Genomic DNA, 25,548 nt, shown 5'->3' on the forward strand with positions numbered 1-25,548 from the left:
ATGGGCCAAGTTTACTTAGACAGACTTTCTCTTCTGTTCTCTGATGTGCAGACCATCTCTCCTTCTGCTAGCAGTTATGTTTTTTTCCTTCTCTCTTTAGAAGCATCTTGTATAATGTACGTGTCATTCATAACTACAATGATTGCTAAAGTACTGCGGAAGTACTGAATGTACTAATGGCAAGAAGTGACCAGCCAGCATCTCCTCAGTGACTGGTAGCCTAAGAGGTATTTTATTGGATGATTCTTAGGAATTGCACAGATAAATGGAGAGGGACATGCAAAATGAAGCAATGGGATACATAACAAAATTATGCAGCCAATTTCGCTTAGGCAGCTGAAAAGCAATTTCCCTGCTTTATTCTTACTGGCTTTAGTGCAAATGAAAGGTGTTGGTGTGCTGGCCTTTCTGCATGTTGTCTTCTGTTCACAGAACAGATGCGATATTGCCTTTTAAGCATCTTTCCACTTTTTGTCCCAGTGTGGTTTGGAGAAATGCTGTGCTTACTCGCAAGGATGGACCTCATAAGTCATGGGTTGCCACAAAGCAGTCTGGTGTGGTTTGCAAGAATCTATTGAAAACTCACATTAATACATTTGACACAGTTTATGCAAAATATCATCAACTAACTAATGACTATTACTGCTTGGTTGTGGGACAGATCTTACAATTCAAATGTGAATCCTGCTCAAGAGAAGTGATGCCATCTTTGTTCTAGGCAAGCCAGTCAGCAGTGTAGCAAGTTATTCATTCTTCTGACTTCTGTTGGAGCTTTCTGGTTTGTTATTTGCATTTCTTGTTTATGGAAAGGAAGCATCATTAGTTCCAGAAGAAGTGACAGAGAATGGAAAGAAACAAAAGCTTGGCTCAGGAAAGTCTCACATGGTTTGCAGGGACCTAAAAAAATAAATATCTGCCTTGACAGGATGGTTCAGTATTGGCGGCTGTTGAAGCATTTCTTTTCCATTCAGCTTTTGACAAAAATAGCTGTAAAGGAGCATGCGAACCTCAGAGCACACAGTCTATTTTTTGATACATCTTGGCTTATATTTGGCAGTTTTAGATTCTCTAATATGGCACATTTAGTCTGTGCAAAGTGTAGAATACAAGAGATTGATTTCTTGGGCCAAGAAGTCCTTTGAGTTCTTTCTGGCAAGATGAGGATTGCTTCAGTGGTATGACATCAAATTGCTCAAAGCAAGTGTTTTGAATCAGTTGCTGTTCTCTGCTGATTGTATTCTGTCTGGTTTACTGTTAAGTTCATTCACTCAGTTCTTCTGTTTGGGAGTTTTGGCTAAGAATTTGTATATATTGTGTTCTTCTGCCCATCAATCAGACGTGCACTTTACATTGTTGGGTCTAACATATGGAATATTGTTAGCTTGTTCAGATGGATCCAGTGAGCTCCCATGAGACTTCCTCTCTTGACAACCTTTTCTACAAAAAACACTGATGTAGTTTCAATACATTATCTTTGCTTTGCCCATGAAAACATTTTTCCACAACCTGCAGGCTGTGAATAATTAGCCAGTATGTAGATTATTGACCTTATCTGGGAATATCAAAGAACTGCAGTCAGTGTGTTGATTCTTTGCCTTTCTATGCATTACCTACACCGTGAGGTTCCTTTCAGCAGCACATCAGGTGGTATCTGGGACTCTGATAAATATAATGTAGCATTTGAATCGATTCCAGTTTCTGTGCTTAGCAATAATTTGGTCTTTTGTCTATGCTGACAAGAGGCAAGGGGAATCTTGCTCACTTCAGTTGGGTGTTCAGTAAGGTGGTCACGTAAAGGGATCTGGCTTTTCTGTTTTGAGTGTGCTGCTGCTTTTCACTTGCAAGTACTCTCGATGCGTAGATTTGGATAGTGCAGTGGTGAAAAACCTGGATCTTCAGTGCTAGGAAGACAAATCACTACTTCCAGTGTCAGATTATATAAGTTGTACCTTACTAGGCACACCACTTAAAAAGGATGCTTCCTTGTATAGTGGGTAAGAGTGTGACAGTGTAAACCCACTTCAGTGTGCCTCATGCTTGTCAGGGAAGGAGCGCTTACAAAGAACAGATTGTGCTAGGAGAATGATAGTGTTGGTTAACTTTCTGTGATGTCTTCCTTAGGGTGCTGATTTCAGCACAGTGAATTAACATCTTTCAAGTGGCTTTACAGCCACTCAAGTGTAATTATCAAATTATGATTTTAACTGAGCTATGATTTGAACCAGTGACACAAAGGCAAAGAATTTCACAATAACCAGACTCTTGTTCGTGCTGTTCTTGTATTGTTTTTATGGGTCATAGTTGGGTACCTTTTTAGATACAATCTTTTGTGTGTCTCGTACATCTAAAAGTGTGATTGAAAATGATAGCTCTTCAGAGATGCACACCTGGTTTAGATGCATGTGGAAATACACTACTCCAACTTCTTTCGCTTCTAATGCTTGAAGAGGATGTGTGGGTATACAGAAATCTGTATGTATGATACCTTTCTTTCTATTAAACGTGTATGTTCAGCATACGCATCAGTTTATAAAACCACAGGTTGGCGGTTCTTTAGCCATTGAACCTTCGCACAGAACTAGCGCCAGGGGAATGATGTGTTTGTAAATTTTGCTTTAATATGGGTTCACAAAACAGCTGCTGTTTGTTTTGTGGACTTACAGTTTAGGAACGTCCTCCATAATGCCCTAGGTGTAAAACCTGGTTTCATCACTGAGGAAGAGAGAGGAAGAGGTTGTTTTGTTTGGTTTGCTGTGGCTAGGGTTTGCTAACTCCTTAGGAACATACCAACCTCAGTTTTCCCTTTTCTCACCACTGAGCTTTTCAATTTTGAGTGGTTAGTTTTACTGGTGATTCTTTTATATTACTTTGTGTTAACATATGGGATCAGTGACTAAAAAGAATATAGAGGGATCCTGTCAAACAAGTCCTACCAACAACTAGATTTTGCATAGTATCTTTGACTTGTGGCTCCAGCTACACTTTTTTTTTTTTTCTCCTGACAAAATAGTAGTTTTTACAAAATACAAGGTAACAGAATCTGTGCTTGTTTTAACTGGTACAGCTTAAGGTGTGGTGTAGGCAAGGATCAGGTCTCGCTGCCCTGCATGCAACATGCCATTCCTGGTTTGTGTGCTAATTCATCATTTGTACTCTAGTTGTGCTCTCTTCTGACTGACTTTGCTGCTGCTGGTTTGCTTCCTCCTTGTGCTTAGTCTTGGTGCCTTGAATTGTCAGAAGACAAAGCTCAAACCTTCCCTCCTCACTCCTCCGCCATTAGCATAGCAAAACCCACTAAGTGGAATACAGGCTTTTTCCATGGACTGCTGTGCTGTGGTGTTTGTGCTTGAGCACTCAGCTAAATCTGCAGCAAGATAAAGTAAAATGAATTGCACAGGGGGAAATAAATCTGGTTTTATAATGTGGAGCTTCAGAGCAGTCCTGCTTTCTCTGGCTCGTGAGAGGTTGCTGTACCAAGAGAATCATTTCCCTTTGTCATGTGCTGACTCCTCTTGAACTCCTCTGTCGCTGTGGTTCTGCAGACTGCTGCAGAATGACTCTTCTTGAATCATATTTGCATATCATTTCCTTTCATCACAGACTGCTTGCTGGAAAATCTGTTCTCCTGTGTCTTGTATTGCTTGTTTGCTTTTACCGTTAAAGAAAGATGGTTTAGATTTGTTCCATGTCTGCTTTGACCTTGTTGTGTTCATAGTTTTTATACTAGGTCTGTACAACATCTCCCTTGTTCTGGCTATGTCCCAAACTGTGTTTATATTTACAGTAGCTATCTAGCATTTAGCTGTAAGAGTGGCTTTTCCCTAGTCCTTTCGGAGACCAACATTAGGCAACAAGTTTGTTATCCTTGGAAATTTGAGGCTGGAATTTTAATCTGACATTGTTGATCAGAGTATGAACCTCCCCTCAGACAGATCAGCAATCAGTTTTTCATGTATCTTTTATGATGGAGGGATTTTTTGGCTACCACTGAGCCGAAAGAATTAAGTAGAACAACCCTGGAATTTATCTGCTTTGACTCTTTTATTCTGTATTCATTTTGTATTTTTATTTAACATTAGGAAATGTAAGTCCAACTTCATTTACAGGGATCTTGCCCAACTGTCTATGCTCATTTTCCATTGGATATAGAGTGCATACTGTAAAGTACACTACAGTGTGTGTCTGCGTATACAGTTGTGTCACTGCTGGTGGAGATGTCTGGGGATCTAGTGCTGAGACCAGTAATAAGGAAGGAGAAGCTGTTGGCTTGTTGACAATAGAAAACTATTGCTATTTTGATAGATATGTGTGATCTCCTATTAAGGAACAGTTATAGCAGTGTAAAAGCACTTAACCCATATGTACTCATTCTGGTAATAAAAATACCATACAGTCTTACTGTGTGTAATTTTATATGTATAAAGCTTTATTCATAGTAGGCTTATAAAAACACAGGTTCTTTAAACAAAAAAGAGAAAAAAAAAAACCAACAAGCAAGTCATAATATCAGTCGGTAAACTTCTAGGCCTTATAAAGCATGGTCCTTGGATTAAATTGCTTTATAGCAGGCATTTGTGCTTGATTTGAGATTCTGAATTAAATCTCAAAATGCCCAGAAGACTCTGCAGTATTAGTCCAACTCCAGATTCACGTTGTTCTAGCTACAAGATTCTTACTCTTCCCCATGAAGTTGAGGGAAGAACATCTTGTAGCTCAGTCCTTGGGACAAAAACCTCTTCTGGAGAGGTCATTAAAGGGATCGTGGTTCCTCTATTCTTTAAGTCTATTGAAACTGTGGGCAGAGCAGGTGTAGTCCAGAAGTAAACCAAGTGCTGCTATACTCCATTCTAACTGAGGAAAAAAACCTTGTTGTGTAGAAATGGGCTCAGCTGCCTCTTGTTTCTCTTGTCAATGAGTTGTTGCTCGGCTGTTTTACTACTTCGAATGTATGTGTTTGAGTATCTTGCTGGATACTTCCTTGGTTTTGTTTTTATCTTGAAACCAAGGCCTGAAGTGAACCGGCTTCTTTTGACAGAAATGCCACATTTTCTTTCCTATGAGACACTCTTCCTCTGAACTTAGTTTAAGCCTCCTTGAAGCTGATTTGTGAATCCTCTTTTGCAGAGCTCTGCTGCTGTGTTTTGAAGCAGATTCTCAGCAGTCGTATGGGTGGTTGTTTCTTGTGTTCCTTTCCTTCTTTGATTTCTCCACTGCTTCTGTTCTGCTGCTGTTTCCAGTGTTAATAGTTTGGGAGGGAAAATGATGACAGAAGCAGAGCAATGCTAATTACAGGTTCTTAGCTGCTGTTTCCTTTTCTGAAAGGGCTCCCTTTTTTTTTTTTTTTTTTTCCCCAAGCCAGACCTGTGTTAGTGTGTGGTGTGGGGCTGGTTTGGCTTCATTTGAAGATATCACATTTAGTCCTATGCCACTACCTTGATGGGTTTTTGTTCTTCATTGGCCACATTTTTCTGTTCTTATTTAGCCAATACTGTGTTGCTGATGACTTTGCTTAAGCAAAGACTGCTGAGCTGACATCTTAATCAGAATAATAGTACAAGTGTGTGTTTTTTGTTTTTTTTTGTTATAACCAAAGTAAAGTAAAAAGGATGCGAAATTGCTTTATAAAATGCAGCTGTCTCTTGATTACCTTCCTTCAAGCACCTCTGTCTACAGAGCAGTTGAGCAATGCATAGGATGCAGAACACGTGCCACTTGCTCTTGGCACTGCTCTTCCCATTGCTGCTAAAGCAGCTGCTGTTCTCTATCAGAGATCATTTGCAAATGTTTTGAAGTATGCACACAGCATATTCTTCATAGCCTAATTGACATCTATTTTGTACTATTCCTGTGTTTGTTGCCTTTGTCCAGATCTGTTCCAGCCACCCCATTCCCGTGGACGATGGGGAGTTGTGCTGACTAGTGGCTTTTGTACGTTGTAGCTTATGGTATGCTTCCACAGCAGTTTAAGCCTGTCTAGGTTGGCACAGCTCTCTATGGTCCTGCTCCTCTTCTTGGCTCTGCAGGCTCCCCTTTTCTTCCTGTGGCCCTGTCATTTGACTGATCCTGTGCTCAGCTGGGTCAGGGAGTTTAATCAACAGAAAACTAACCCAGCGAGACAAAGGGAATCTTCTTCTATCCATTCATCTGCCTGAGCTGCCTCTCTTCAAAATCTGATGGGCACCAGCACAAGGCATAGAGGGGGAACACACAGCCAGAGGCAGAGGGGAGAGGAGCAGGGCTGCAGGAGCAGTGAATGCGATTTGGTGTAAAGTGCTGTGAAACAGCTACCTTGAGCCAGGAGCAGAAGAGTGTTTCCCAGCTCATCTTACCCATCATTTTTATTTTGTGCGTTCCACTAGCTATAGTCCTGTGATTGGAAGTATATCTTATTGCCACCTAACTGAACACTTGTAGTTTATATAGGAAATGGGGTAACTCTTGCTAACAGAACACTTAGCAGGGTTTCAGATAAGGTTCAGGCTCTCACATGGATATCAAAAGCAAATACAATCTTTCCTGTTGTAGGGCACTTATTGTTTTGGAAACTGGCAGGGGCGAGGGAGGAACGGTCTCTAAGTGCTTACGCTGTAGCTTTGAGTGAAGATTCTTGCTCTCCTGAGAACTCTAGGTCTGAGCCCCTGTTGAAGGCAAGATACTTAAAGTGATGTACTCAAAGATCTGATCCAGGACAGCTATTTTTTTTTTTTTGGGGGGGGGGTGTTCTGTTTTAGTGCCAGTCTGCATTGCAAATTGAATTGTATTAGGTGTAAACAGCCTTTTAGAACCTGTTCATAGATAAGTGATGTTCCTGTTACCCCCGAAATAGGAGTATTTGCCATAGGCTAACTCGAATCTTTTTCAAAAACTGATTGATCAGAAGTATCAATCAGCTGTTCTTCAACAAAATCAAAGCATGGGGATTGGAATAGAGGCAATTTTTTTTAAGTCCATCATGTATACAGTACTTTATTACAGAAAGTGGGAGATCTCTTGAGAGGAGTAGTATGGAAGTGACTGAAGTGCACTGGTTAAATTTGGAAAGAAGATGGAGGGGGCTGGTTACAATTTTGAGTGGGGGTCCTGCCAACTACTACTGGTTGTTTTGCTGTCTCATGGATTAATTGAGAAAGTAATTTACCAGTCTCTACTTTATAGCATACTTACAGAAGGGCCTCTGTGATATCTTTTCTCAAAACAAGTGCTTTGAAATGTTCATGTGAAAGAAAATGTGAAGTGTTTATCATCAAGATTCATCTTCATGTGAGATGCTTTTTTTTCCATGCAGATTAGAAGTGATACATCCCAGATCCTGGATGAGACCATTCCACTAATTAAAGACAAGGTGATGGAAATGAACCACATTTATGCCAAAGTTGATAAATTAGAGGTTTGTTAATTACATTACAAGATTTACATTCTTCTTTTTATGTTTATTACAGCTTAACTGTCCAAGTATTTGTATGGAATGCTCAGATATTTACAGCTCTCTGTTGTCTTAGATTTTACGTTTGTTTTTAAATCAGTGTAATCTTCACCCATGGTTTAGCACATGTAACTGCTTATGGTTTTGGAACCTTATTGAATAATTTATTGCTGTGGATTCTACAATTCCTCGTCCTAGACTAAAAGCATTCCTAGTGTTTTTTGTGTTAATAATAATGTTAACAATGTTGATATGTTTTGTGACTTGAAGAAATGTTTGTAAAACCATTAATAAGTTTAAAAATTCAAGTCTTGCATACAGTGTAGGACATATCCATTTCAAGTTGGTGATAATAGTCTTGCATAGTAGCGGAAAGATCTCTGAACTCCCCTCTTCCTCAGCATTTGTTTTGGTGTTTACTATATACTGAATGAGGAAAGCCAATGCGACTCACTAAGATGATGCCCTCACCATATTTAGTAAGCAGTATATTAAAATTAGTATCAGCTGAGGGCAAGTTTGCCTCTGGGAAGAATATAATTAAAACATGACAAGATAAATTGTATAATGCTTTAAATCACTTTTAACTGACTCAGAAGTGAAAGAAGCTAACTGTTTGTGGCATTAATTCCAGATCGGCAATTCTCAAGCTTCAAGTTCTGCTCCTGTACAAAGTAGCATCCTCTGGTGAGGTTTATTACTCTGGGAGGGACAGGGCTATTGACTTAGTGTTCAGAAAGTTTTCTTTAAATGCAATTCACTTTTTATAGTTTGCATTTTTACACTTGCATTTGATAGCAGGGTTATGTAATCACTTCATGTTTTATGGCCAAGTGCAGCACCAGGAGGAAGCTTCAGTTAGGAAGCTGAGGCAAGGCGTTTTAGGCCAAAAAGTGGGAGTTAACTGTTAACCTGCAGATCTGAAACCTGTCTGATTTTCATAACTGAGTACCCCAGTCTAAAAAATAGCTAGTGGTTTCTCAGCATACTTGACAATCAGGGGCGTACTTAAATGTGGACTTAAACTAGGGTTGTGAAAAGTGTCTGATTAAATTAGGTACCAAACCAGCTGTTTCTAGAAGTGGTTTACTCCTTCAGGCCTTTTGAAAATTCCATGCTTATTGGTTTTTTGGGGGGTTATTTTTGTCGTTGAACAGAAAAATAAAATTCAAACTCTAATTTGGCACAATTCCTTGTGCCAAAAGTATGGTAAGCAATAGAGCTCCTTACTCTTACTTTGTTTTGTTGATAATTAGAGAATTTTCTTTCAACTGATGCTTAATATTTAGCTGTTGCGTCTTCAGCATTTAATTTGAAAGAATTTTAAAATTGTCATTGGTATTATACACTGAAGATTTTCTTGTTTTTGCTGTATTTATTGACTGCCCTCTATGAAAAGTTGTTCTTTAGCTTGAGAACATTCTTTTCAAAACTGAGAAGTGGTTTTGATGCCAGTCTTCTCCATGTGGATGGTAACTTCACAGGAATTGTTCCCTGATTTATTTGATTTTACAGAGTAAATGTAAAACAATCCAAAGAGGTCTCAAATTTGCCTTTTGAAGCTGTGGTCTTTCTGACTCATGTGCTGTCACCAACAGCAAAGATTCTGCTCTCGGTGACTATCATGCAATAACTGTACAATTTACAAATTTGCTGGCGATACAGAAGCTGGGAGTAGAATCCATCTCTTTCTCTTCCAGCTGTGCTAGCTCAGCAAGGCTAACCAGCGAATATTTTAAAAAAGTAAAAAGTAACAAAAGAGTAAGTCTTTACTGAAATGAGCAGAAACACCTTTGAATACACAGCTGGTATTGTTCTGTTGATTAACACAGGGAGGTACCATTTGACAGGACTTCTATTCGCACCAAAATAGACCTTATTTAGCAAAGCACTTCAACATGCTTAACTCTGAGTATGTAAGTACATGTGCTTAATTTTGAGACTCATTGACTTCACTGAGATTATTCCTTGTTTGTGCCAAAAAAGTCCTTGTTATGAGAAAATAAACAGTTTCTGTTATCATTTCAACCCTTCCTGCCCTCTCAACTCATTCCTTTAATACAGCTGTAGGGACACAGTGATTTGGAACAAGAAGAAAACACCAGTCTTTGCACTAGGCTACAGGTTGCTGTTGGAAGCAACATTTTGTTGAGGTGCTTTCTTGGCTTATCAGAGGAGGCTAATGCCTTGAATTGATTAGAAATCAGTTTTCTCCCTAACATTACCCATTATAATGGCAGTAATCTGAAAGCGCAAGATTAAATTGGCAATCTGAGCAGTAGTTAATGCTTTAATTACAACTTTTAAATTTAAAGTTTAGCATCCATGGGGATTTTCAAGGAAGAAATTAACTTGGACTCCCAAGAGTAGAAAAGGGAGGGACTGTTGTGTAATGGTTAAATAGAAAGAAAATCTGCTGGGTTTTAATTTTGATGCAGCTGCTGATATATTTTGGGCAATTAATTTACCTGTTCTGCCTCACTGTCCTCATCCCTAAAATGAGCAGTGCTCAGTTTCTCAGGTAAAAAAAATAAAAAGTACAGCTTAATCATTAATACAGGATATTGAACCTCTTCACAAATCATTCTGTATTTGAGCAAAGAAATACTGTATAATTTCTAAATGCCTTTACCTTATGGCTCAAATTTCTACTGAAACTGAACACGTGTATATTTTAGGTCAATAATTCCCAACCTTTTTTTAGTCAAAATCATGTACTATTATCTTTTCCTCTGCTTTCTCCTCCCTCCTACCACTTCAGCCACTTTGTCTCTACCACTAGTATTAGCTGTGCCCATAGGGGTTCTGAGGATCTCTTCACTTCACTGCTGAAATGTTGCCAGACTGTTAGACACTGTGTAAGTGCTTGCTCACCCTGTGTTCTTATGAGGGAGCCAAACTGTTCCCTTAGAAAAGGAGAAAAATTAGCCTTAGGTCATTGTTCTTCTCATGGCTGGAAACATCTGTAGTCTACTTCTAAATATATGCCCTTTGGATATTCAAATTAGTAATAGTATATTCTGAAATCTTGTCAAAAGCTTTTCTTTGACTTCTCATCTATAACTAGGATAACGTTGAAACCCAGTGCAGATGGTAATAATTTTCACTAGGTGCTTTTCCCTCTCTCCACAGGCGTTTGTAAAGATGGTTGCACACCATGTTTCCTCCCTAGAAGAGCAAGTGCTTGAAGCAGAGAAGACTCATGGCACCTTTCTTAATACTGTTTGCAAATTATTTCAATGTACAGCTATCCCTTCTTTGAAAAATGTGAGTATTTTGAAAGTTGATTACAGCACATAGGAAAGTGATATTAAATGCTGTTTCTGTAACAATGAGGCCTGACACGTTGTCTTTCAACGAAATTATTTGGCATTGGCCATTATTCTTTTTTCAGAGATGCTGCAAAGGCATTGAATAGTTTCAGTAGTAATTTTCAAAGATCTCTACATTTTGCTGTTGAATGAAAGGATTTTCTCTGTATGTGTATGTGCAAATAGGAAGCTTGTTATACATCATCTTGCAGTGAGAGACATAAGCATAGGTTGTTCCTTCTATTTAGTCTTGTTTTTTTTGTCAATTTATTTTGAAATTACGTTATCTTTATAGGGTAGTCCCTGGATGAGCACTAGAGGGGGATGAGGCACACTCTCTTTGTCAGTGAGTTTTAGTGATATTTGCTGAGAGAAGAATGTTGTGAGTCAGCAATAATGAGATCTGATGTGGGCTCTGGAGGAAGCTTACACACTCTTTGTCCCTTCTGTCCCTGTTCTCTTCCAAGTCTGTTTATATGCCACTTATCTTTCCACTCTGTTATCCTTTTTTAAGCTTCCAGGTCTTTCTCTAAATCTGTCATTTCCTCCAGCTCTTTGTCCCAATCTCCAGTTAGCCTTTTGTGAGCTCGTCCTTTCCATTCCTCCCTGTCCATCTTGATCTGATACTTACTGTGTTTTCAATCTTAGCATATCTTTATCAAGCTCCTTGTTCTAGTCTCAACTATTTCCCTGCTCTCTTGTGTCCCTTCTGCATTTCAGCCATTATCTTCCTCCTCCTTTTCCTCCAAGGGGCTTGCATAATACTGGATGGACAATAATACACAGGTATCAATTACTATGTAGGGACAGCTGAACCACTTCTAATTCTTGTCTGATGCCATAGCAGCCTCTGGCAGCTTCAGTTATAGGAAAAGTCCCGTTTGGTTTCTGCAGAGTCCAGGACAAACCTTAATTCTCAGAGAGAATAATGAAAATGTGGTCTGGTTAACAGAGGTGCTGAGAGGAGATGGTGCATACTGATTTGGCCTTTGGATAATTTAGCTGTCAAACTCTAGTGAAACTTTAGAAAGCCACAGTTGATATATACTCAGTAAAGAGTTGTAACTTGGCCAAATTTGGTAATATTTTCATAGGACTGGCAAAAGATGTCCCTGATATGACGGCAGTTTACTGCCAATTTAAAATCTCTGCTGTAGTTTATGAAGGCATTGGAGCTTTTCAAAAGAGCTAAACAACACATACTTTTCCTTAACTTCATTATCTGAATTGATTTTTGTTCCCTAAAACTTTCCAAACACATTAAGCCTGCAGCAGATACCCAGTCTGGAAAATATAGCAAAGTTATAAACAGCTGGAAGTTTTGCAAGGTTGGACTGCCTATACAAATAATGTTGTGTAATTAGGATGCTAAGAAGAATGTTGAGAAGGCCTGGCTGTATCCTCAGAGGCTGGCTCGAGTTGCGCTCAAACGCAGTCTAGTGCTTTATTTTTAGTATTTTTTTTTTTCCTTACAACTGCAAAGAAAAAATTCAAAATATTATGTAATTGTGTACTGATGTTTGCAGGCATCTTGGAATGATAATATTAGTCAACAAAAGATAAAAATAAATAAGCAATAGTGTGACTTCCTAGCATATTCAAAATGCGCCTGGATGCAATCCTGTGCAATGTGCTCTAGGTGACCCTGCTTGAGCAGGGGGTTTGGACTAGATGATCTCCAGAGGTCCCTTCCAACCTCAGTGATTCTGTGATTCTGTGATATGCGGTACTGATCTTGTCCTCTCACTCCATCCTTTCCCCAAAATATAGTACAACTAGAAAACATGGTGAGAAGGGTCACAAGGATGACATGGATAAGGAATAGTTCCCGCAAAAGAATTTCTTGTTAAAATAGATAAAGATTCAGCCTGAGGGAAGACAGAACAGGATGGAGTTTTGTGAAATCATTCTATATGGGGAACAGGTGAATAGAGAATGATTATTCACTCCCTCCCATTCAAGAACACTAATTCAAGAACTCCCTAATCCAAGAACTCCCTAATCCCAGAACAAAGTCATCCAATGAAATTATCAGGAGGCAAGTTCACAACACAGAAAGAGACGTCCTTTTTTACACTAGTAACCCATGGAATTTATGTCCACAGGATGTTACAGATTCTTAAAGCAATTAGATAAATTCATGGAAGAAAAATCCAGCAGGGGATATTAAAATTATATCATCCCTTCAGCCAGAAATATTTGGAGGCTGGGAAAAACCTCTTGTATATTTGGCCTTTAAACTTTTCCCCACACAATCCCTCAACTGGTCACCATTAAGGAGGGATTATTGGGTTGCATGGACCTCTGATAGATGCAGTATAGCTGATAATAGCTTTTACTCTACTTCTCACTGTAAGTTCTGGCTCCTAATGACTATAATCTATGTATTGGTAAGGAATGACTACCTTCTAATAGAAGTGTGCAGGAAAGGATTGTATTATTTAAGGACACAAATGGAGTTTGAATTCCTACAGCTACTATTCTTCTGGTTTGACTGTTGTCTGAAACCTACTAAGATCCCTGTCAACTATCCACATTTCTGAATTGTCTCCAAGTCTGTCTCTTTGTAGCTGTCCGTTCTCTTTCTTGGTAGCCTGCCATAGCAGAGATACCCCTTTGTCATCTTTTGCTATTTGAAAATGAGGACTATTCTGAGCATTTTTCTGGGCAGGATGTTATGAGTTTAACTTGTTCTGAAGTGACAGAATCCAACTTGTGCATCTTCTCTCCGTAGCCTTCTGGGCTATCAGACTGAGTATAAAAGTCTAAGAGTTCCCCTCTGAGCAGAAAGAGTCTGTGCATGTATATGTATTTCACCTAAGATTTTTTTTTTCTTCTAATTCTAAACATACATGCTATTTTAAATGCACGGAAAATTTCATTCTCATTGTTTTGCCATTGTATTTCAAGGCACAGCAAAATCCTGTAATACTTATGTTTTTTATCTTTGGCTGTGTTTTTTGGGTGTTCAGGAAGTTGTTTCATATGGACTTCTGATGCAGAGAAACACTGGGAAAGGTGTCAAATCCGTGGGAGAAAACTGAGTAATCAGAATTCACTGTTTGTCTTAGGAATATTCAGAGGTGGTCTGAAAAGAAATGAGGGTTTAGCCAGACAAGAAATAAGAAGCTAAAGCTTAGGAACTTTTATTTTGTCTTGCTTGGAAATTTGAGAGAACTTCTTGACTTCTTGCATGTTATTGTTAGCATATGAGAACATGGAGATTCCATCATAACATTTGAAACTTTTACAAATGTTCTTGCAACACTACAGTTTTCATGCCGTATGGGCAAGGTACTAAGCATATGGAGTTAAATAGTTTCAAAAAGTTAAGCAGGAAACATGTGGCAGGATTGGAAATAGAATCTGGAACTTTTGCATCTTAATCTTATGTCTTGAATGTTGAAATGCTGTTTGCTTTCTGGAAGTGTGTTTGGAGCTATGTGTGTTTGTGATTTGGAGCTAAAGGACAGCTACAAGATGGGCATTTGTGCTGAAGCTCCCTATGGGCGGATGGACTGATGATCTCAGTTCTTATTTAACAACTCTGCTTCTGTGTTATGCTGGCCTTGCCGTACTCAAGTATTTTTTTTCTGCAAGTCAAAAAGTTCTGTAAGGAAAGAGTCCTCGTCATGCAGCTTAGGACGGAAGTTTGTTTGCAAACTAATTCCGTTGATGTTCTGTAAGACTCTATTATAACCTTTTCTCTGGGTGGACAAATACAGAAATGACTTCTTTATTTTTACTCTCTTAACCAACAGCATAATAGTCTGTTGCGACTTGTGTGAAAGATTGAAAATGAACTGAATTTTTAGATTTGCTAAAACAGAGTTTGCCTGTTCCAAGCCAGGAGTACAGGAGGCTTTTATAATGTCCTGTTCTACTGCTTGAAATTCCAATCTTAGATGTGTGGATTCTTAGGAGAAACCATGCTGTAATCTACTTGTGTAGTTGTCCACATTAAGGGTATTTCACTTTCTTTCTGTGGATGTGTGTGTGTGTGTGTGTTTAGGGGGGCGAGCAGCAGGGGACAGGGCCTATATTCATAAACATATTTTGTTATACATGTATAGTTTGGAAACTATTTTACTCATTTTAAAAAGTGCTTAAAATGTTTTGAAATTCCATCATCTTTGAGCTGGACATTTAAGTCTCCTTGTTTTCTTTCTTTCATTTTTTTTTTCTTCTTTCCCTTTCCTTCTGGGATTCTCAATAGTTCTACATTTCATAATTTACAGGACACATCTTGCAGACAACTGCAAATGACCTTATGCTAAATATAAATTACAAACATATATGATTGTATAAGTGTGACAGGTTAAAGAATATAACACCTCCTGAGGGAACAGAACAGAGGAAATACTTTCCCCTGCGAAGTTTGTAGTTCTGTGGAAGAAAAACTTTTCTTCTGTAAAGCTTGGGCTCTATATGGGAGAAACTGTCTTTTTTTCCATACATTTCAAATTTTTTATCCAAAGATGTCATCTCTGCCCTGACTGAACGGGGTTCAGCAGACCCAGAGAAAGGACAGGAAATCTATTTTAGAAAACTTGAGCATGTGAAGTTTAAAAAAAATCAGTACTGTAATTTCCAATGGAACAAAACTGAGTGTCACCAACTCTTCCTATTTCGTCATGCATCTCATGATATTTAGTATTTTTGTAAAGCCTCAGCCCTCAATGTCATTAGCTGAGAATCTTGGCAGATATTTATTTTTAGAGTAAATTTTAACCCATGTATAGTTGCAAGGAAAGGCTTGTAAAATCTTAACCTCCAAAGAATCTTATATCAAAGGTATGAAGAAAAAGTTCACATTTGTTGTATTTTTAGGAGGCTTTTTATTTTCTAACTAACAGCATGCTTCCTGGATAGCAGAGATTGGTAATACTGCAAATATTCTCCACTACGCAATTCCATTAGTTACTGGGCTGCCAACACAATACTGCAGGAATTTGAAACTTCAATACTACTGCTAGAGATATGGTACAAAATTTATCCCTTTTTCTCTTTAAGCCAAAACTGGAGTTGGCATTTGATGGAATAGATGTGGTACTGAGAAAATATATAAATGGGAAAGAGTCATAGCATTCACAAATCTTTATCGTGTGCTTAGAAAAAAATCCTGATTTTTATTAAGGACAAATGTGAAATTAATGGCAGAGTTATAATTTTGTAAAACAGTTCTTCATGTGATCTAAACCCAGGAAAAATGCATCTATAAATGGCCTGAAAGGTGATCATGTTCCAAACTGGGAAACTTTAAGGATATGATAATGAAACCAAGAAGGTTTTTTGTTTGATTTGTTTCTATAAACAAAATGAAAGTGACTTGATCAGTATTCAGAGCCAAATTTGAGACACATGTAGGAAAATCAAAGGGATGAGATATTTGCAAATTTTTTCTTGGATTTTGTTGCCTAAAGTAAAGCAGCAGATAGTCACAAGTTCACTGTAAATAACTCTTTAAGTATCATTATTCAGAAGCCCTTAATATTGTAGTAATAGTGTTTTTGTAACTTTTATCATCTGATAAACGCACCTGGAGGTGTATAAAATGTCTTTTAAGAATATAAAGAGAACTGTTTCCATTTTCATTTTCTTCTTGCTCTACTGTACTCCCCAAATGTCCTTTGTGTTTTGCTTTGTGTTGTGCTACCAAGCAATGAGTGCACGTTTTTGAGGAGCATAGATTAATGCCCTTTCTATTCTTTGCTTTCAAGTTTAATGTTAAAAGTGCATTAATTTCAGTTGTTCTGAGGATGGTAATTATTGATGATACTCTTATGAATTTTCAGAATTTCTTACTAAACTTTGGAAGATAATACTTTTTTTTTTTTTTAATCCCATTCTTTCTACTAATACTGTAATGTTATCTCTAGAATAGCAGCTGGTTATCTGAGCATTTTTCCCCCATGTCCTCCTCTTCTGGCCTCAGTGCTAGCTAAGAGTTTTCCTGATACCTGGGATAGATACTGACAAATTGTCTGAATTGGGAACTTGATAACGGGATGTGGAGCATTCTCTGTGTTATTTTATTAGTTCATCTGAGCTCACTAATGAGTGAAAGTCATTGCTGAGTTATAGTGACTAAAGTATCTAGAAAAGAGACCTGTACTTTAAAATTCTTTTAAGTGGCTACTAGTGCAAAGTGTGGCAGTGGGCTTGGACTTCTGGCTGCAGTCTCCATTGAGAGTAGTTTCTATTTCCGAGGGAAGAAAGCTCAGAAGGACTAAGGAGCGATGTCAGAGTTAAGATTTTGCTTAATGCATAAGACAGCTAGCTGCATTTGAATTCTCATTTCTTATTCCAATGCTTTATTATTATTTTTCTAAATGTATTTATCTGTTCCATATTGAGACTTTTCATGCACTTTTAACTTTTGCAGATCATCTTTCAAATGTAACTTGATGCATGTTTCAGCTTCACTAGTTGCCAAATATTACCAATTTTATTACTTGAAGACCCCCAAAGAAGCACATATTGGGATTTCTGTTACTGCCTTTGCCACTGACAATGTGTGATCTCATACATGTCATGCTACTTCCTTGCGTACTAATTTACCTCACAAGATGATATTTGGTGTTTCCAAAATGCAATGAGATTTTTCTGACAGCCTAGGAAGAAAATAAATATTTATTAAGTTATTTCTAAAACATACCAGATGGGAAGGATGAGAGAGGAGAAAATAGAGCAGAGTTTCAAAACCGGGGGCATACTATGTTCATATTTAAGATTTCATTAATTTTCAAGTGCTGTATACTACCAGACATTTTTTCATCTTAGTAGAAATTTAAAAAATCTGACATGTACCTTAGTAGCAAAGAAGTTGAGTCAACTTCTCTGTTGAGTTCAGCTGATTTTACCTGCAAGCTATGCCTGAAGCTGTCTCGGGTCCGTTCTGATTTGGACTTACTCATGAGCTGGTTGGGAGCCCCAGAGAGGGTCCTACTGGTTCTGTGTTCAGAAAGATAACACTTGAAAATGGGAAGACTCAACAGAGGGGATGTGGTAGGCCCAGAAGTCAGTATTTCAGCTACCCTTCAGCTCTCTTTCCCCTCCTTCTCTGAGGGAGCCTGCACTGTTCCCAGCAGTGAAGACAGAGCTTCTTCCCAGCTTGCCCAATCTGGTGTGGGGCAGAAGAGCTGGAGAGAGGCTGCAGCACTGTCCTGGGACCGCAAACAGTGCTGGTGGTTTGAGGGAGCTGGAGATGGTGGAGTGCTTGGGGCCTGACCACAGCACAGAGGAGGGGAAATACATGCCTGCACGCATCCGTGTTTTGAGAACGTCAGGGAGAGCTGGGGGAGAAGTGGAGAGTTTGAGTGGTTGGGACCAGCAGGCACGTGCACAGCAGTGCTGGCAGTAACAGTGCGCACTCTTCAAGGGTGCGTGAATGGATGTCAAAGCAGAGTTGGCCCCTTCCCATTAGATTTGGTTTTCTTTGAATTCGCTTACAGCAGGTATGAAAAGTCTCTGCACTGGAAATGTCATTGTTAGACCATCCAAAGCAGCACAGCGTAGTGGCGTGTAACTAAGGACTTGTGCCGTGGTGGAGGGGGAAACTGCAGTATGCCGCTCTGTAGAGAGCGGCTGGTGCAAAGTGTCTCTTGTACTAGACAGATGCCACTTAGGGGACATCAGCTTGTAACTGAGCCATTATGCTGACATGGTAGCGAAAAGAAAAAATTCCTCTAGTTCATATGCAACAAGAAAGTTAAAACAACAACCCAAATTCTTTTTTTAATCGACACAAAGATTGGATTCTGACTCCCCTTTGAAGAGACTAAGCCCTTTATGTTTCGAAAGGGAATGAGCCAATTTCTGTTGTAAAATTCTAATACTGAAATCAAATGAATAAATAGAAACCGTTAGGAAAAACTTGATTGGTCAGAAAGCTGCCTACCTAAGTGCTCTCCTCTCCTTTCTATCATAGAAGTTGCTTTTAGACTATAATTGCACCTCACTGAGGAAAGCTGCTAACTGCATACGTAAGGATTTGTAAAATATTGCCTTTCTGTAAGCTAATATGATCTGTGCCAGAAAGTAGAAACCCAGCCTCTGCACATAAAGAGCTCCTCCTTCAGAGTTTGGTTTCAGTGACTCTGTTGGTTAGTATTGTTGAGCTTTAAATATGTTCTGCAGTACGTGGTTTACTAGGCTTTGATGCCTGGTCTTGAAAGGCAGAAGAAAAATCTTGCTTTAGAAATGTCTTATATAACATTGCTCCGTGCAGAGGTAAAGTGAATTAGCTGCAGAAAACGGATTAGCTGGCTGCAGTGAAAGTAAGAGGTAAATGTCTCTTCACCCTCTTATTTTCTTGTCCCTTTGGCTGCTGCTGTAAGGAATGCAGCAAGCAGTAGTTACTGCTTTGCGCTATTGATTTTAGCATTTGCATGTTACAAATTGCAGGTCTGCACTGGCCTGTCTTCTGAGGCAATAAAGATATCTTGAGTTGTATCAGATTTTCTGTTTGTCTAGGTACTTACATTTCTATCTTTCATACGTGGCTCCATGCCATTATATCCATCGTTAAACAGGCAGTGTACACTCGTCATTGCAAAACAACACGTGTGAAATACTTGCACGGTTCATGATTCCAGTGGTTCAGTCCTGTATTCATAAACCTGTGCTGTGCTGCCCTAGATTCTTAAAAAAACCCCCCTCAAACTAATAAAACAAAAAAACTAAAACTTGGCTGCTGTGTCTCTAGCATGAGCGCCCCAGGGCCAGCAGAGCAGTATGTTGTGAAAGATATTGTGGAGTTGATTTCTTAGCAGATTTTTCTCACTACATCCCAGTTTCTTGGTTAGAGGTGTGTCATACCTCTGGTGGTAAGAGAAATTAACCACATGTTTTCCCCAAATAATTAAACTCTTCTCTTTTACTAAAAAAGGATGTCTGTTTTCCCTGGTTTTGGATTTCCTGGATTATACTTCCTTCCTCAATTTATATTCTACCAGCTAAATTTTAAACTGAAGCTGAGGTGCAGAAACATACTGCAGATTATGTAATGTTGAGGTTAAACACTTCAGATGGATTGTAGTCCACTGAGAGATTATGTTCTTGCTAGCCCTGGCTGTGGTGAACTTGTTAGGGTTTTGTTTTACCATATTTCTGTGGATTATTGTCTCCACAGCATGGTATGATCCTCTGCTTATTTCTGTAACCATGTAATGTATACTTTTTTAAGTGTCTCATCAGAGGAATGTCTGCAGAAATTGTGGTCTCTGACAAAAGCAAAATTTTCTGTGTTTAGTTTGTGCATGTTCTTAATTCTGCACAAAAAAATGACCTTTAAACTGATTTTCTACTTCCAGACATTTTACTTTTAAAAAAGTTGTAGCAAGGTCTAGATGGATTAACTGAGATCAGGGTGCTAATCTTCAAGCACATGATTGACAATAGTTCCAGGCTCAAACAGCTTTCTGTGTAAACACACCAGGCAAATGAAGGGTGGGAAAAAGGAAACACATGCACCATCTTGCTGATGGGAATTTGAGGCATACAGAAATAAAAATACTCTCTCAGGGTTGTACCATAAATCTACAGTACGGCAGGGCACTACATCGAAGTGTCCACAGAACCCTAAATAAAAGACTTTCTTTCCATGAGACTTCTTTGCTGAAGTATCATTACGCAATATATTGCGCTTTCTACCTGAAGTCCTTTTTTTAAAGGATTAAGGTAAGTACATGATTTTTCAGAAACAGGTGAGTGTACAAACATTTTATAACTGGATAAACTTATACCAGACCCAAGAAGATACCATGAGCAAGTAAAAAGTTTAAATAGAAAAATCCTCGCTCCAAATATTCCACGTAGAGTAATTTTGATACTAAAGTTTGGATGAAGCTGGCATGAGGAAATGTTGGAAAGGAATTTCTAATCTGATTTGTCTTTTACAGTACAGAACATGTTGTAACTTGTGGATCTTCAAGTTATCCCTAAGTTAAACAGGAGCGACCTTCACTGTAAATCAGGTTATTTTTATGACTTTTCTGGAAGTACATTTATAGAGTAAGATGATTGAAATATGAAAGGCGTCTGGGAAATAAAGATCTTGATCCTGCATAAATATTTTCAAATAAAGTTAGCCGTAAGTGTGTGAATAGCTATCTACACATAAGCAAAGTTATCCACAAAGTGCTGCTGTTTGTGAAATTGGTCTGAATCTTAGCTTTCACTGAAGTAATTGAGGTAATTCGTATACAAGTTACAGGGTAAAGTTATAGTCAGATATTGGAGGAATTTGTTCTTTTATTCCTTTTAACAAATGTAATGTAGAGACTTACTACTGGGAAACCATATAATAAATGTTACTTTTCCCCTTTCCGTCCAAGAGAACACACCTTAATATCTAATTTGCAAATCATTCTTAAACAAACAACAAAAAAAAACAACAAAAAAACCCCAGTGGTTTTACTAAATTGCCTGTTCTCCAAATTGTCTGGGGTAAGCAAAACCAATTAGAAGGTATTTTAATTCTTACACAGGCATACTGTGAAAAATGTGGATTCTACCTCCTTGCTCCTAGTAAAGCTGGAATCTTACTCTAGCCCTGTGGCACAGTCTGGTTATGGAGTTTATTACTACCTTCCTGTCTTCCCTCCCCCAGCTTCACACAAACGTCCAGTTAACTCCCCCCTCCCTCCACTCTTTCCTCCATCTCCTAGTGCTGCCACTTAGATGTTCCTACTTGGACACCCACCACCTTTTAAAAGTATTTTATCAATTTAGATTCAATGCCACTGGCTTTTCCATCTGTGAGACTGTTACATAGAGAAGTTGTCTTTCGGATTTTAATTGTCTACTGTGACTCATTTATCTGAATGTCTGCTCTTGTCTTTGTGTTTGTTCATGCTTTCTTAACCTGGATTTTTTGAGGACCTCTTTTCTAAAGAGTTGTACTCATCCAGGAACATGCGTAAATGTAAATGCATTTAGAATAAATACTGGTTTTATAGGATAGTAATGAGAAATAGGCATAACTAGAAGTCCCATAGGTGAAATGGGTACCAAGCGCCTCTCATGAAGATTACAACTTGGCTGGATCTTGAAGCAGCTCTTGAGTCACCGGTTATTGAAGTAAAGTGAAACCAAGTTTAATTCTCTTTAATATGCTGGGCTATTAACTGGGGCAGTTTAGCAGTTCCTCTTCCAGGGGGGAGGAGGGCCACTAGAAAAAGAAGCAGGAAACTAAACTGGGGTTGAAAATCACTGCAGCTGTCCTAATGTAAGCAGTCCTCACTTTGAGCCTTCAATTTAACATATGTAGTCTGCCAAAATCATTCTTCAGGTAGCTCTTAAGTAGGTCGTTGCACAAGGGGTAGTCTTGGTCCAATATATCTCTGAAAGTAGGAATTTGAATGTTGTAATAGGAGACATGCATCTCTTCTTTTCTAGCATCAAAACTGTCCCAAGTAAAGTAATCAATTTCACATTAGTCTTCAAAATTATGAAAGAGGCTAATAAAATCTGTGCAATTTCTTTTTAGTACAGAGAGGGTTACTCGGAAAATGAATACAAATCTCAGGAAAAGGGCAGTAAGGAAGGAACTGAGGACAGTAATACTTAAACATATGGATTTCATTAAAGTGAGAATGATTGAAGTGTTGGAAATGCTAAGTGAATTCAAGAAACACCTGTGCCACTCCTTTGTGGAGCGGAAAGATTGATCTAGTGTGGAAGTAAGAAGGCATGAGTTTTAAGTAGGAGGGATCTGGGTCCAGATAGGTTTTTTGCACTGTAAAGAATGCCTTGTGTTTAAGTATTTGTGGCATGAATATCCTGTTCCTGTCCTTTTCTAGTAGAGTGCAGCATAGACTGACATTTGTTCACTTTGGTTATGACCACAGGTTTGGGGTTTTTTTTGAATATTTCCAGTCATCAGGAATAGGACTCCACCAGTTAATAACATTTTACCAAATGCTAATCACGTTAGGTAATATTGGGAATATACTTAGGAGACATGCAAAGAAATTAAACTATGCTATAGTTCTAGGAAGGTAAAATACTTCTGGGAACTAGTAATGGGAGATGGATGAAATGGATCTTTAGCCAGAAGACACAATTTCAGATTTCATGCACTGACTTTATTTCAGTCAGGGGCATGTACTGGAGCCAGTGTTCACGCACCGTTCCTGTGCAGTGACTTTTGTGAAAATGTTTTGTCCAGTTTCCAGTGAACAGGATTCCACCTCGCAGACCATCACCCCATCTGCTTCTCTCCCTGACAGCTCCTCTGTGGAAACTTGCTGTTGAATTTGCACTTCTAGGTCAAGACCAACAGCCATTGCCCTGCTGCTGCTCAGTGGATCTGGCATACTAATGGTAAACATCATACACCAAAGTAGTTCATTTAGATGCTTTCTTTATAAGCACCCATTTAAAACATGCCAATTTTAAAAGACACAAAAGCAGCTCTGAGGATTTTTTTGCTGGCACCAACTAATCAGAACATTTTGGCAGATAACTTCAGAAATACTTCTTCCTTGGTGACCTCGCTTCCACAGCAAATTTCTTTTCACTTGCATCACTGAAATACTCGAGTGCTTTTTAGGAATATTACTAGAAACACACTGAATGTCAAATGAAATACAACTTCGGCCAGAACTAAAACAAAACCTGACATCACGTCTTAGCATCCTCGAAGGCATATGCCAGGCTTTTAGGGTAAAATGTTGAGCACCTTTAACTTTCAAAGGGATAAGAAGTCAGGGTTTGGGGTTTGTTTGTATTTTATGGTTGATTTCTAATCTGAGCTGAGAAATTGCATGTTTTGCAAAGTGGGGCAGCGTTGCATCTGCGGGTAGCCCTTCATGGCCGGGCCATTTGCTGTGGCCGGCAGGCAGTTTTGCCTGCGATGTAATGGTTGTGCTGCAGGAAAGGTGCTTTGCTGGGCTGCAGCCTCTAGGAGCCGTAGCGCCCAGCAGCTTCTCCGGGGCCTCCACCGCACAGATGCGCACACGCACTGCGCACACGCGCACACACTCATCTCCCAGCCCTTCCCCCACCTCTTTACACTGTGTTTCTCCCTGAGGCAAATTTCTTGCTGTCTGGAGTACCAAACATGCACAGGCACTTTCCTTTTTCTTTTAAATTTCCTAGTGTAGCTATTATAAAGCAGCAGTGGCTAAAAAGGCTATTTTACTTTGGTTCTGTTCTCTAGTAGCGTGTGTGAGTGTCTGGGTGTGTAAAAAATAAACCCATAGTTTATGGCTAAGTGAGGCCAGGTTTCTCCTCTTTCTTTTTTTGAAGTGCCTTTACTCAGCAGTCACTTTTTTTTTTCTTGAGGTAAAAAAATGCACCATGAGCAGATGGCAAGTATTAACACATGAAATGCAGTGCCTGCTTGAAGTTGATTTAGCAGTGCTCTGGGTTTCTGTCGCTGGCTTTCAGTTAGTTAAGTAGTGTTTACAAGTTAATGAATTTGTTCCACTTGAAATATTTGATGGTATGTGCTGAGGTTCAGCAGTAAAGGGATCCTTTAGGAGTAATCGAGGAAAGCATGAGGTTTCTAGACATGGAGCTTGTGTTTTTTTTTCCTTTGACTGATTTTAGCATTTCTGCCATTAATATGAAGCTGAAAAGAGAAACAGAATGAATAATATTAGATAGCAATGCACAGTTTTTTCTCTTATACAGATGACACTGCTTTGAACAATGGAGTGAATAGCATGCCATATTAGTAGCTCTATAGTCTAGCCATGTAGTTTGCAGTTTTATTTCTATTGAATGTTCATAAACCTTGGGCAAGGATTTGAAAAGTAAATACAGTTTTATATAGCGAATCAGGCAACATTTCCATATTTCTGTGTGGTCTGCCTGTATGCTTACTTTGGAAGTATGAATGCAAACTATTAAATAGGCTGCTATATATAAATAAGCCCACATTTGGCAGCAAAACTGCTTAGAATAGTATGATCAAATTCAGAGTATTTTCAGTTTATGCGTAAGACTTCTTACTACCACACTGCATGCTATCTACCTAATAACATTTGAAACTAAGCCAGCTCCAAGAACTGTATTCACAATAAGAAACAAAATAAATATTGGTTGCTGGTGACTGAGCATCATACACGTACATTAGTGTTTTTACACAGCAAATTTCTCTCTACATGTAATGCTCAGTTTGTCAAAACTGTCTTACCCATCTTCTGAACTTGCAAACTAGTATTCCTTGTCTGGCAACCGGTGAGCATGGAAAGAGTTAACATATTTTACTGTTTGAGCAACTTGTGCCAAAATGGTATATTTTAAAGGTTGAATTGATATTTCTGGCATTAGTCTCTGAGTTTTCTAAAACTGTAGATTTGTGTTTTGTTAGGGCTTTTGTAAAATACATTGCTTACTCTAATAATACTTGAGTTGATCGGGACTGAAGGTCAAGTTCCTGTTTGAAAAGGGTCCCGTATTGGCTCACCTTTGACTTGAAATGTAGTATCGTAACTGCCAGATAAGACCAAACTAATTGCATAGATGTATCTAATATCTTAAAACTGACAGTGATTTACTATACCCTTCAGGAAGGCTTCTCCCGCAAGAAGTAATATGTGCTTAATTAAGCACTGGTAAGACCAGTCAGCGAGCATGTTTCTGGGAGACGGCCGGCAGCTTGCTTCCCGCTGGGGCCGTGGGATTTGAGCTCCCTGAGCGCGGTACGAGCAGCCCCGTGGATTCCCGCGGTGCCCCGTACCCTCGGCACGGGGAGCTCCTGCACAGAAAGGAGACTTGTGAAGCCGTGCGCTTTCCTGGGCTGGAGGGATGCGTGACATCATTGGCAGCCAATCAGGAAGTGCTTCAGGGCAGAGTTTAAAA

At 38.9% G+C, this 25,548-nt stretch overlaps 1 protein-coding gene across 2 annotated transcripts in view; it reads left to right on the plus strand.

Moving 5' to 3' along the window:
* BCAS4 (breast carcinoma amplified sequence 4) overlaps positions 1-25,548 on the plus strand; it is a 51,557-nt gene that overhangs the window by 10,566 nt on the left and 15,443 nt on the right. For both annotated transcript variants that reach the window (XM_067307908.1, XM_067307909.1), the window contains exons 3-4: positions 7,286-7,387; positions 10,556-10,690. In XM_067307908.1, the coding sequence (XP_067164009.1) occupies positions 7,286-7,387; positions 10,556-10,690 (237 nt within the window). The remainder of the gene's footprint in view (positions 1-7,285; positions 7,388-10,555; positions 10,691-25,548) is intronic.

This window comes from Apteryx mantelli, chromosome 18 (assembly GCF_036417845.1).
Source record: "Apteryx mantelli isolate bAptMan1 chromosome 18, bAptMan1.hap1, whole genome shotgun sequence".
In the NCBI taxonomy this organism is placed as follows: Eukaryota; Metazoa; Chordata; class Aves; order Apterygiformes; family Apterygidae; genus Apteryx; species Apteryx mantelli.